General features: G+C 48.7%; 1 protein-coding gene across 1 annotated transcript in view; it reads left to right on the forward strand.

Annotated features, from left to right (window-relative positions):
- LOC311531422 (uncharacterized protein) overlaps positions 1 to 4191 on the forward strand; it is a gene marked incomplete at its 5' end in the record, with an annotated part of 126357 nt that extends 122166 nt beyond the window's left edge. The window contains 2 exons of the mRNA XM_084648781.1: positions 155 to 1325; positions 2481 to 4191. Coding sequence (XP_084504907.1) covers positions 155 to 1325; positions 2481 to 3996 — 2687 coding nt within the window. The 3' untranslated portion in view covers positions 3997 to 4191. The remainder of the gene's footprint in view (positions 1 to 154; positions 1326 to 2480) is intronic.
- Between the last annotated feature and the right edge of the window lie 10167 nt (positions 4192 to 14358).

The following is a 14358-nucleotide window of genomic DNA, read 5'->3' on the forward strand; positions in this document are numbered from 1 at the left end:
GTAAAACATTGGGATGCCTGGATATCAGGAGCAAGTGTTGAATCTCCAGTAAATTTGCCCTTCCTAATGCAAATGGAACAATTCTTAGAGGGTGTTCCTGAGGAAATAGAAAGATACATCCTAGATGGGAAACCCAAAACTGTAATTGAGGCAGGAGAGATTGGAGCCAGATGGGTGGAGGTGGCAGAGAAGAAGAAAACTGGTCGCAGTTGGAGCGGAGACCAGAAGGGACCACCCCAGACCACACCCTATTACCGGGGGCCGCCCAAAGCCCCACCTACCTCCCAAAGAACCCTCCAGACCCCTTATCGTCCCACCACCCCGTTCTCCAGCAACCCTCCTCGCCCCAGTGACCTGTCAGCTGGACGATGTTTTAAGTGTAACGAGCTGGGGCATGTAAAGGCCAACTGCCCCAAGAACCCCAACAGATTACAGTTCATTGCACCGGAATCACACCAGAGGTCCACAGGCCCAGATACCTCCCAGATACCCTTGGAGCGGAGGGAAACTGTGAGTGTGGGTGGGAAGAAGGTCACCGCGTGGAGGGACACCGGAGCACAAGTGTCAGCTATCCATGCTTCCGTAGTGGACCCCAATTTAATCAACCCAGAGATCCAAGTGACGATTCAACCCTTCAAGTCCAACTCTTTCAATTTGCCTACAGCCAAGTTGCCTGTCCAGTACAAGGGCTGGTCAGGAATGTGGACTTTTGCAGTCTATGATGATTATCCCATCCCCATGCTGTTGGGGGAAGACTTGGCCAATCATGTGAAGCAGGCCAAGAGGGTGGGAATGGTCACCCGCAACCAGGCTAAACAAGCCGTGAGGCCTAGCTCTGTTCCGGAAACTTCTATCAGGACCCAGTCAGAGGTGATGGACCTGGACCCCAGGCCAATGTCTGCAACAGCAGTAGTGGATCCAGTCCCAGAGACCCAGACGGAACCAGTCCCAGAACCGGAACCAGCCGAACAACCAACCCCAGACCCCGTGCCAGCACTGAATCCAGTACTTGCAACCTCAACACCAGAGGGCCCCACCGAACCTGAACTGGCAGCAGCCGATAACCCTACACAAGAGGCTCAGCCGGAGCCTGAATCCCAACATAGTGCACCAGCGGAGAGCGGTTCACAGTCAACAGAAACAGCTCCATCCCCTATATCGCTTCCAGAGGGACCAAGCCTATGTCCCCAATCCAATGAGGAACTGATGTCTCCAGCATCAAGGGAACAGTTCCAGACCGAACAGGAAGCAGATGAAAGCCTCCAGAGAGCTTGGACGGCGGCACGGAGCAACCCACCGCCTCTCAGCTCTTCTAATCGATCCAGGTTTGTTGTAGAAAGAGGACTTTTATACAAGGAAACTCTTTCTGGGGGACACCAGGAAGACTGGCATCCTCAGAGACAGTTGGTAGTTCCAACTAAATACCGGGCCAAGCTCTTGAGCTTAGCCCATGATCACCCTAGTGGCCATGCTGGGGTGAACAGGACCAAAGACCGTTTGGGGGGGTCATTCCACTGGGAGGGAATGGGCAAGGATGTTTCTACCTATGTCCAGTCTTGTGAGGTGTGCCAAAGAGTGGGAAAACCCCAAGACCAGGTCAAAGCTCCTCTCCAGCCACTCCCCATCATTGAAGTTCCATTTCAGCGAGTAGCTGTGGATATTCTGGGTCCTTTTCCGAAAAAGACACCCAGAGGAAAGCAGTACATACTGACTTTCATGGATTTTGCCACCCGATGGCCGGAAGCAGTAGCTCTAAGCAACACCAGGGCTAAAAGTGTGTGCCAGGCACTAGCAGACATTTTTGCCAGGGTAGGTTGGCCCTCCGACATCCTCACAGATGCAGGGACTAATTTCCTGGCAGGAACTATGAAAAACCTTTGGGAAGCTCATGGGGTAAATCACTTGGTTGCCACTCCTTACCATCATCAAACAAATGGCATGGTGGAGAAGTTTAATGGAACTTTGGGGGCCATGATACGTAAATTCGTAAATGAGCACTCCAATGATTGGGACCTAGTCTTGCAGCAGTTGCTCTTTGCCTACAGAGCTGTACCACATCCCAGTTTAGGGTTTTCTCCATTTGAACTTGTATATGGCCGTGAGGTTAAGGGGCCATTGCAGTTGGTGAAGCAGCAATGGGAGGGATTTACACCTTCTCCAGGAACTAACATTCTGGACTTTGTAACCAACCTACAAAACACCCTCCGAACCTCTTTAGCCCTTGCTAGAGAAAACTTACAGGATGCTCAAAAAGAGCAAAAAGCCTGGTATGATAAACATGCCAGAGAGCGTTCCTTCAAAGTAGGAGACCAGGTCATGGTCTTAAAGGCGCTCCAGGCCCATAAAATGGAAGCATCGTGGGAAGGGCCATTCGTGGTCCAGGAGCGCCTGGGAGCTGTTAATTATCTCATAGCATTCCCCACCTCCAACCGAAAGCCTAAGGTGTATCATATTAATTCTCTAAAGCCCTTTTATTCCAGAGAATTAAAGGTTTGTCAGTTTACAGCCCAGGGAGGAGACGACGCTGAGTGGCCTGAAGGTGTCTACTACGAAGGGAAATGTGCTGGTGGTGTGGAAGAGGTGAACCTCTCCATGACCCTTGGGCGTATGCAGCGACAGCAGATCCAGGAGCTGTGCACTAGCTACGCGCCAACGTTCTCAGCCACCCCAGGACTGACTGAACGGGCATACCACTCCATTGACACAGGTAATGCTCACCCAATTAGGGTCCAACCTTACCGGGTGTCTCCTCAAGCTAAAACTGCTATAGAACGGGAGATCCAGGATATGTTACAGATGGGTGTAATCCGCCCCTCTGAAAGTGCATGGGCATCTCCAGTGGTTCTAGTTCCCAAACCAGATGGGGAAATACGTTTTTGCGTGGACTACCGTAAGCTAAATGCTGTAACTCGCCCAGACAATTATCCAATGCCACGCACTGATGAACTATTAGAGAAACTGGGACGGGCCCAGTTCATCTCTACCTTGGACTTAACCAAGGGGTACTGGCAGGTACCGCTAGATGAATCTGCCAAGGAAAGGTCAGCCTTCATCACGCATCTCGGGCTGTATGAATTTAATGTACTCCCTTTCGGGCTGCGAAATGCACCCGCCACTTTCCAAAGACTTGTAGATGGTCTCCTAGCGGGATTAGGAGAATATGCAGTCGCCTACCTTGACGATGTGGCCATATTTTCGGATTCCTGGGCAGACCACCTGGAACATCTACAAAAAGTCCTTGAGCGCATAAGGGAGGCAGGACTAACTGTTAAGGCTAAGAAGTGTCAAATAGGCCTAAACAGAGTGACTTACCTTGGACACCAGGTGGGTCAAGGAACTATCAGCCCCCTACAGGCCAAAGTGGATGCTATCCAAAAGTGGCCTATCCCAAAGTCAAAGAAACAGGTTCAATCCTTCTTAGGCTTGGCCGGTTATTACAGACGATTTGTACCGCACTACAGCCAAATCGCTGCCCCACTGACAGACCTAACCAAAAAGAAACAGCCAAATGCTGTTCAGTGGACCGGAAAGTGTCAGAAGGCCTTTAACAAGCTTAAAGCGACACTCATGTCTGACCCTGTACTAAGGGCCCCAGACTTTGACAAACCGTTCCTAGTAACCACAGATGCATCCGAGCGTGGTGTGGGAGCAGTTTTAATGCAGAAAGGACCTGATCAAGAATTCCACCCTGTAGTGTTTCTCAGCACAAAACTGTCTGAGAGGGAAAGCAACTGGTCAGTCACTGAAAAAGAATGTTATGCCATTGTCTACGCTCTGGAAAAGCTACGCCCATATGTTTGGGGACGGCGTTTCCACCTGCAAACCGACCATGCTGCACTAAAGTGGCTTCACACCGTCAAAGAAACTAACAAAAAACTTCTTCGGTGGAGTTTAGCTCTCCAAGATTTTGATTTCGACATCCAACACATCTCAGGAGCTTCTAACAAAGTGGCTGATGCACTCTCCCGTGAAAGTTTCCCAGAATCAACTGGTTAAAATCGTCCTTGAGATGTGGAAAATATTGTTAGTCTTTATGTACTTGGTAGTATATTTAGAGATGCATGTGTCTTATTAACTCTGTTTTTCCTAGAGCTCCAGGAAGAAATCCCAGCCAGTGTTTCACCCTAGCTGAGATTTGGGGGGCGTGTCATAAATATAAAGGGAAGGGTAAACCCCTTTGAAATCCCTCCTGGCCAGGGGAAAGCTCCTCTCACCTGTAAAGGGTTAAGAAGCTAAAGGTAACCTCGCTGGCACCTGACCAAAATGACCAATGAGGAGACAAGATACTTTCAAAAGCTGGGAGGAGGGAGAGAAACAAAGGGTTTGTGGGTCTGTCTGTAGTCGTCTTGGCCGGGGACAGAACAGGAATGGAGTCTTAGAACTTTTAGTAAGTAATCTAGCTAGGTATGTGTTAGATTATGATTTCTTTAAATGGCTGAGAAAAGAATTGTGCTGAATAGAATAACTATTTCTGTCTGTGTATCTTTTTTGTAACTTAAGGTTTTGCCTAGAGGGGTTCTCTATGTTTTTGAATCTAATTACCCTGTAAGATATCTACCATCCTGATTTTACAGGGGGGATTTCTTTATTTCTATTTACTTCTATTTTTTATTAAAAGTCTTCTTGTAAAACACTGAATGCTTTTTCATTGTTCTCAGATCCAAGGGTTTGGGTCTGTGGTCACCTATGCAAATTGGTGAGGCTTTTTATCCAACATTTCCCAGGAAAGGGGGAGTGCAAGTGTTGGGAGGATTGTTCATTGTTCTTAAGATCCAAGGGTCTGGGTCTGTAGTCACCTAGGCAAATTGGTGAGGCTTTTTACCAAACCTTGTCCAGGAAGTGGGGTGCAAGGTTTTGGGAAGTATTTTGGGGGGAAGGACGCGTCCAAACAGCTCTTCCCCAGTAACCAGTATTAGTTTGGTGGTGGTAGCGGCCATTCCAAGGATAACGGGGGTAATATTTGTTACCTTGGGGAAGTTTTGACCTAAGCTGGTAAAGATAAGCTTAGGAGGTTTTTCATGCAGGTCCCCACATCTGTACCCTAGAGTTCAGAGTGGGGGAGGAACCTTGACAAGTGGCCAATGCCAGGTGCCCAGAGGGAATGAACAGAACAGGGCAATTTCAAGTGATCCCTCCTCTGTCATCCAGTCCCAGCATCTGGCAGTCAGAGGACTAGGGACACCCATAGCATGGGGTTGTAACCTTGACCATTTTGGCTAATAGCCATTGATGGACCTATCCTCCAGGAACTTATCTAATTCTTTTTTTAACCCAGTTATAGTTTTGGCCTTCCCAACATCACCTGGCAATGAGTTCCACACATTGACTGTGCATTGTATGAAGAAGTACTTCCTTATGTTTGTTTTAAACCTGTTGCCTATTAATTTCATTGGGTGACCCCTGGTTCTTGTATGATGTAAAGGGGTAAAAAACACTTCCTTATTCACTTTCTCCACACCAGTCATGATTTATATACCTCTATCATTCCCCCCTTAGTCGTTTCTTTTACAAGGTGAATAGTTCAGTGTTTTTAATCTCTCGTCATGTGGAAGCTGTTCCATAACCCTAATCACTTTTGTTGCCCTTCTCTGTACCTTTTCCAATTCCAATATATCTTTTTTGAGATGGGGTGACCAGAACTGCATGCAGTATTCCCGATGTGGGCATATCATGGCTTTATATAGTGGCATTATGGTGCCTTCTGTCTTATTATCTACCCCCTTCCTAATGGTTCCTAACATTCTCTTGGCTTTTTTGACAGCAACTGTACATTGAACAGATGTTTTCAGAGAACTATCCACAATGACTCCAAGATCTCTTTCTTGAGTGGTAACAGCTAATTTAGACCCCATCATTTTATACGTATCGTTGGAATTATGTTTTCCAATGTGCCATTAATGAACATTGAAGTTCATCTGCCATTTTGTTGCCTACTCACCCAGTTTTGAGAGATCCCTTTATAACTTTTCACAGTCTGCTTTGGACTTAGCTATCTTGAGTAGTTTTGTATCATCTGCAAATTTTGCTACCTCACTGTTTACCCCTTTTTCAAAAGCATTTCTGAATCTGTTGAACATCATTGGTCCCAGTACATAGCCCTGCAGGACTCCATTATTTACCTCTCTCCATTCTGAAACATGACCCTGTGGTACCTGTGGCCTGTGAACTCATCAAAATGGAACAGCAGTCAGTTAAAGGGCAGGAACACGTCTGAACAATCATGTTATTCTGACCAGTACCATTTCTGTGTTCAACAAACTAAATTATCTTTGTACAGAATCCAGATTGGCTAAGTAAACTCTGATATCACAGCACCCCATTCAATTAGGTGCTATATCTAGTAGTCTGGAAATCACACGGAAGTGCAAAAATACACAAAGGTCTTTCTCCTTTAACAGCATATCTCAGAACAACCCTGTACAGACAGCCACGGTGGGGAGGAGGGTTGGGCCAGGGGGAATTCAGGATTCAGGCCGAGAGAGCTCGGGGCTCGGGCAGGCGTATGGGCAAGGGGAGTCCATGCTGCTCAGGCAGGGGGACATTTGAAATAGGATTTCATTTCCTCCAGTGGAAGGAGATGTCATCCTCCAGCTACACTAATCCCATCAGGCCCTGCTACTGACTGCCGACCCCTGGCCTGTAGCGCTCCCATAGAGCACAGTTTGTGAGGCTGTGCCTGGCTGTGCTGCAAGGCTCTGACAGCACATGATTAGTGCAGGAAATGATGCCTTCCCATGGAGGAAGGTCAGTTGGGGTCCTTACCCCTCGCTACAGATGGGGAAGTTGGGGCACAGAAAAGGGCAGAGATTTGTCCAGGGTCACATGGTGAGTGATGGCAGAGGCAGGAATAGAACCCTGGAGTCCTGGATCCCAGACCAGTTCTTCACCAATAAGATGATGTTTCCACTGTAGCCTATTCGATAATGAAGAGAGATGAGGGAATAAGCCCTGGGGGATGGAAGTGAAGGCAGGCGAAGGCAGATACTAATAACACCCCTTTGTTCAGATTTCCAGAAGAACCGAGCTTTTGAGACACTGAGACCCTGCGAAAGTCTGGCCACAAGTATCCCTCTGGGTGCTGAGCACTTTGGCCAATCTGGACCATGTTGAGTGCTGCATCATCACAGCACTGGCCAGACACTCCCTTATCAATGTGCATTGTGATAGAGATCTGTAGAGGGCACAGCAGCCCTTCGGCTGTCCTCACTTTTCCCTCCCTGCCCTTGTGCTAGACACTCGTCAGTGTGCATCCTGATGAATATTTCTCCTTGCTGACAATCCTCCTTTGATGCCGACAGTGCTTTTGGCAGAGTCACACTGGCATGGCCCCAGCTACACGAGCAGTTGCTTGCTCCATGGCTTTGCAAATGGATTTATTTCAGATACTTCCTCTGGAGTAACAACACGTGGCCTCACGCCCCAATGGCCTCCCCACCGGCACAGCATTAGCTGGATGCCATTGCTCCCTGCACAGCATCTGAACTGCTGGCGTCAGGTATGTGCCAAAACAAAAATATCCCTGGCATTACGTGGGATCAAAGAACTTTACGCTAATGCTATATGCAGATGATGTGCTAATATATTTCTCTGATCCAGCTCAAGCTCTCCCTAATCTATTAGCATTAATAGCTGAGTTGGGGGATCGAGCCAGAGAGCAAACAAGCTGTGCAGAAGTTTGACTTCACCTCCCCCCAGGAACTGTTGATCAGGTGTTTTGTGGTGATGGAATTGCAAACCGTCCCCTCTGAGGGGATGCCTGAGTTTAGGGTGCCTCAGAATTCACAACCCAGCAAAGACTGTAAGACGCAAATCACACCCGGCCAGGCCTTCCATTAGGGACTGTTCAAAGTGCATTTTTATGTATCCTGTTAACATCCTACAATTGCAATGACCAATGACACTTGGGAGAAGAGCAGTTTTTGTTTAAGATTAACTATGCCCTGCCTCTTTGGCGAAGAGGGGAAAGTCACTTCCGCTACAACCCATCATGAGTCCTGTAACAAAAACTGGGGTGAGCAGGGTGGACCTTCCTGATACTTCCAAGATAATCAAACAAGCAGAACCACCCCCTCCTCAGGTCTTCCTCATGCATTATGAAGAAGAAAAATGGCAGCAACCCAATATTTTGAGACAGCTTTGCAGGTCACCTTTAATTTATCTTGGGGCTGGACCGTCAGAAGTGCCCAGCAGCCAGCAGCTCCCATCGTGATCCAACATGCACCCAACATGCTAATCTGCCCTAACAGTCAGTGCTGAGCATTACAATCTGAGCTATCGAGTGCAGCAAAAGTGCCCCCATCGAGAGCAGCAGGAGCTGGATCCTGACCAAGGCCAATGACATCTGGACCATGGGATTAACTGGTGACAGTGGGTGTTTGAGCCTTCATACCCTGCCTTGTCCGGATACGTCAGTGAGCTCTGTGCAGCCCAGACCCCTCTTGTTGCCCAGCCGGATCTGTCAGAGACCATTCCATTTAATGCCGGGGACAAGAGACATTCAGCATTTTTTCAATGAAAACTATTCCCCTCAAAAAACGAGGTTTCATCGAAAAATGTCATTTGAATTATTTTTTAAAATTTTTCATTCAGAAATTATGAAATGAAACAAAAGTAGAATACCTGCTTAGCTTCATTTTGGATTCAAATTTTTGTTTTGTTTCATTTTGTAAAATTTCAATTTTTTTTTTTTAATTTTGCAGTTTTGTTTTTCCCTATACTTGTTCCTTTTTGTGACTGAATCCATGATTCTGGGGTTCCTTCCTTCCTTCCCACTCTGTAACTTTCCAAAATCTGCAATTTTGGAAAAGCGCTGGAATGGCAATAGGAAAAATGAAAAGCAGAAAATATATTTGGGAGAAGTGAAAAACCTCTCCTCTCCCTGACATCAGGCATGCTGGTGCAACACGGACCCAAAATGAGACTGGGAGAATGAGAAGAAAAAAGACAATCAAGAACCTTCAAGACGTTTTCTGGTTTTGAAAAGCAATAAAACCAACACTTTCATTTTGTTTCAAAATGTTCTGTAAAAAGCTGCTATGTGGGGCTCTTGGCAGCTGCTGACTTTGTAGGGGGCCCTGCCCTTCTTCCAAGCTGGGGCAGGTCCAAGCAGGGTAAGTTCAGTTCCATTTCTCCCCTCCCCAAGCAGTAGGCCCAAGTCCCTCTTCAGCCCATTGTGGGTGCTGAGCTCTTGAGAGTCTTGGAAAAGGCCCCTGAGTTCTCTCCTCCTGGGACAGGGAGCCCTGCTTTGAGAAGGGCAGCAGCCGAGTGTGAGCCCTGTGCAGAGGCCTGGAACTAGGGTTGCCAGGCGTCTGGTTTTCGACTGGAATGCCTGGTTGAAAAGCCAACACCCCCAGAGCCCATACTCCCTCCCACTCCCCAATCCCTGCCCCCCTGGCGGCTCCAGTTAGCACTGCTGACTGGGCTATTAAAAGTCCAGTTGGTCACCCACAGAGGGGCAGGCAGGATACCTGCCTGACTCACACAGCTCTCAGAAAGCTGCCATCATCTCCCTCTGGCTCCTAGCCATAGAGACGCCCATGGGGGCTCTGCACTGCTTCCCTGCCCCCCGCCAGCGCTGCCTCTGCAGCTCCCATTGGCCAGGAACCATGCGGCTGGCCATGCCTCCACCTAGGAGACAGAAGGAAATGCTAGCAGCTTCCTGGGAGCTGCCTGAGGTAAGCACCGCCTGGAGCGCACACCCCAAACCCCCTCCTGCACCCCAACCCCCTGCCCTGAACTCCCTCCCACACCCAAACTCACTCCTGGAGCCCACACCCCCTCCCACACCCCAACACCCAGCCCTTGGCCCCCTCCTGCACCCCAAACCCCTCATCCACGGCCCTGCCCCAGAGCCCTCACACCCCTCACACCCCAACCACCTGCCCCAGCCTGGAGCCCCCTCCCACACTCTGAACCCCTCAGCCCCAGCCTGAAGCACCCTCCTGCACCCCAAACCCCTCATCCCTGCCCCACCCCAGACCCTGCACCCCCATCTTAAAGCCCTCACACCCTCTCACACACCAACTCCGTGCCCCAGCCTGGTGAAAATGAGCGAGTGAGCAAGGGTGGAGGAGAGTGAGCGACGGAGGGAGCGGGGAATAGAGGGAGCAGGAACAGGGCCTCAGAGAGGGGGCAGGGCAGGGGCGGGGCAAGGGTGTTCGATTTTCTGCAAATAGAAAGTTGGCGACTCTACCCAGAACAAGCCCACATAGGGCTGAGAGGCCGAGGCCTCATGCTGCCCTCCACACACGTGCATTATTTGCAACTCTGCGGGAGTTGCCCAGATGAGTCAGACTGGTGCCTGGTCTCCTTGGGGTGTCTGCCTTTGTTCTGAACCTCACAGACATGGCTCACGTATTTCCCAACCTTGTCTGCCATGTCTCGCATTTTTCCTCCCTCTGCAAAACGTCCTGGGGTTACAACCACTTTCTAGGCCCAGTAAAAGGACTCTGGTGGCTGACTGCTGCTGAGGGCAAGAGCTGGGTGAATAACTTGAGTTTTCAGTTCTCTGCCAGTTTTGAAAAGATGAAAGATGCCATCTCCATTGTACAGATGGGGAAACTGAGGCACGGAGCAGCCGTGACCTACGCAAGTTCACACAGACAAGGTAGGTGAGATACTATTTTTTTTGGACCAGCTGCATTTGGTCCAAGAGACAAGCTTTCATGCCACACAGCGGCTACAACTACACTGCACACAAGTTCACACAGGAAGTCTCTGGCAGAGGTCAGAAGTGAGCCCAGCTCCCTGGAGCTCCGGTCCAGACCAATGGACTAGCGACACGTGTCCGGCAGAGGTTTCAGATCTAAATTTGAACATGTGGTTTTTACATTTCAGGAAATTTCACAGCTTCTGCTGCAGAGCTGTGTTTGTTACAGCCATGCCGAGGGGCCAGCTGAGATCAGGGTGCTGTTCTGCTGGGCACTGGATATGGAGCAGTAGACAGTCCCAGCTCTTGAGAGCTACAAACTAATGGTAATAAGTAGAAGTTCTCTGCAGAGCTGTGAGCTCTGGGTCCTCCCAGGAGGCGCTTGCTCTTTTAACAAGCCAGTGGCGAGACTGCCCCCAAGGACACCCATGTCATGGAACTGATGCCTGGGGCACAGCCTGGGCATCACAGAGTAAATGCTGACCCAGTGAGCTCACTTGCTTTTGTATTCTAAATGTAGCTGAGATTCCTCAGCCCCCAGCTGAGACCTAATGACTGGCGGCAAAAATCCAAACCCACTTAGCAGGGAGGCACATGGGGCAGAAAAGCTGCCTCGGGTCAGCAAAACCCAGAGCCATCTCACTCATTCCTATCCAGGAGCCAGCTGCCTGTGTTTGCTCCCAGTTTATTGCATTCCCAGGGGTGGTGCCTTTCTAATTCCATTTCACTGTAGTTGTGGGGAAAGATTTCCCCAAGTAACTTTATAATTGCAGCAGAACAAACATCTCTCCAGAGATCTGCAAAGAAGCCAAGGGCTGCTCTACAGTGAGAGCTCAGCATTCAGAGGGGGAGGCTGCTTTGGTTTCTATTGCTTGTGACATGAGAATGATCAGGATTTCTACAAAAGATCTTGGTTCAGGCTTTAATTAGCAACTCAAACATGTGTTCTTCGCTCTTTAAACTGTGGTAGAAAGACTCAAAAGCCTCATCGATGTCTCGCAGCAGAGAAGTCTTAACATGACATCAAGAGAGACAAGATAAGAGTCTAAAACTCAAGTTCATCCTTTAAAGAGATGAACAGGTTTGCTTTCCTTTCATTCCTTCTCTGTTCTGCAGTGCTAAGGAAATATCACCCACTCATGTAGCATCGCTGGTGTGTCCCACAGGAATCAGGCAGAGCTGCAGTCAGGGCATGCCAGCAATTTCATAGGAGCAGGGGTGAAAGTAATATTAAATTCTTACTGGTACGGGGGCCTAGCTCCGGGCCCCTGTAAGGGGTGGGGCCTCAGGCAGAAGGGGCGGGGCCGGGGGCAGAGCTGGGGGCTCAGCTTCCCCCAGTCAACCCTTCCGTGCTGCCTGGCTTATGCTGCCTGGGGCTCCGGAGGCAATTTAAAAGGGCCTGGGGATCCTGCCATTGCTGCAATAGTGGCGATAGTGGCCGGGAGCCCCAGGCCCTTTTAAATCACCAGCCCCGGGGCAGCTGCCCCTTTTGCCCAACCCCCCATCAGCGGCCCTTCTGGTAGTTGCCACAGCAGTGTTTTAACGTCAGCTGTGTATGGGCCGGTACCGGCTTCTTACCGGTATGCCGTACCGGTCCATACCAGCCTACTTTCATCCCTGCATAGGAGTCACTTCTGTTTTTTAGATGTGAGACCTGGCATTTCAACATCCTGGTCCGCCTGGGACAGCCCTGAAGACAGGCACCTTAGGGTTGTCCTCATGGTCCCTCTAGTAACTCATTGGCTCACACAGAGGATGACAACCTACTACTGTTACCAGTAACTCATCAGTTACTCCATTAGCTCAAGTGCCAGATCCAACCCTGCTGATGAACCATGTGGGGGTGTTATGGGAACCACATGCAGATGGAATTCCTGTTTTTTTCCGTTTGCTATTTTGAACACCTTGGAAATCACACACAAAGAACTATGTTAAAAGAATATTAGTAATATTGTAAAGTCCAGCACCCTAAGTTAGGAAAGGCCAGAATGTCTGTGCAACCTTAATTCACAATCTCCACCCCTCCATCCACCTACATGATGATACAATCTATAATGACATGATCACATACTATTTGTTCCTAACTTTCGAGTGCTGAACTAAACTGTAGAGAGCACCTCCACTTGATGAGCTGTATCCCTCAAGAGTCGGCCTCATTGTCCTGTCTGGGAGGTGGGATGGTGGTAAAGAGTCTCCCTCTGTTTTGCCTCATGAGAGCAGGAGAATCCTGCAAAACCATCATCCTAAATGTCTATTGGGATTTGTTGGTGAGTTTGTTTGGGCCCCTGTGGCATTTATTTTCAAGCTGGGCTTCACCCCCATGCAGAGGAGCCAGGGCAAGGCTTACCTCTTGCTCAGGTCCTCAGAAAAGGGCTGAAGTGGACAGAAGCAATGCCAAAATCTTGTACCTGCCCCCGCAGAGGGATGGAGTTCACCTGTCAGTAATGTTCTAAGGAACAAGCGTACTGGCAGGCAGTACCTTACCAGGGAATGGTGCACGATAATGAGGAAGAGGAAATTGGAAACTCATCAACGCAAGAATCCCCAAAGCCTGTGTGATGGGTTGGATCGCAGAAACCCCCTTGTGGCTGCCAACTGATGTGCCAAGACTACTTCTGCCCCTGCTTTCCCTGCCATTCTGGGACTCCAGAACCCTGCCTGGTTGTGCCAGACCCTCTTGCCGGCTACAAACACAGACCCAGGTCTGAACAACGTCCCACAAACTGCAAGCTTAACTGAAAACAGCTTAAGAAGTGTTCCTGTCTCCAACACTCAGATGCCCAACTCCCAATGGGGTCCAAACCCCAAATAAATCTGTTTTACCCTGTATAAAGCTTATATAGGGTAAACTCATAAATTGTTCACCCTCTATAACACTGATAGAGAGAGATGCATAGCTGTTTGCCCCCCCTCCCCGAGTATTAATACATACTCTGGATTAATTAATAAGTAAAAAGTTATTTTATTAAATACAAAAAAGTAGGATTTAAGTGGTTCCAAGTGATAACAGACAGAACAAAGTGAACTACCAAGCAAAATAAAATAAAACATGCAAGCCTATGCAGAATACAGTAAGAAAGTGATTACAGATGAAACCTCCCCCTCAGAGATGTCCCAGTAAGCTTCTTTTACAGACTAGGCTCCTTCTAGTCTGGGTCCAGCAATCACTCACACCCCAGTGGTTACTGTCCTTTGTTCCAGTTTCTTTCAGTTATCCTTTGGGGGTGGAGAGGCTATCTCTTGAGCCAGCTGAAGACAAAATGGAGAAAGTCTATTTAAACCCCTGTACACACACAAACACAGCCCTGCACGCCCGTGTACAGGGGTTTAAATAGACTTTCTCTTGTGTGTGGACACCCCTCCCTTCCTCCCTCCCCCTGTGTAGAATCCCAGCTACAAGATGGAGTTTTGGAGTCACATGGGCAAGTCATATGTCCATGCATCACTCAGAACTTACAGGTAGTAGCCATTGTTCACATGCTACCTTGAACATCCTCAAGTAGATTTCTTATGTGGATTGGAGCCTTCCAAGATCCATTGTCCGTTAAGTGTTTCTTGATTGGGCGCTCAACTTGAAAATTCCTTTCTAAAGAAGCTGCTCAAATGCCTTACTAAGGCTACTTAAAATCAAACAAGTACACAGCCAATATTCATAACTTAGAATACCAAAAATGATACATGCACACAAATAGGATGAATATAATCAGTAG

This window comes from Lepidochelys olivacea, assembly GCF_965140295.1.
Source record: "Lepidochelys olivacea isolate rLepOli2 genome assembly, chromosome: 15".
NCBI lineage: Eukaryota > Metazoa > Chordata > Testudines > Cheloniidae > Lepidochelys > Lepidochelys olivacea.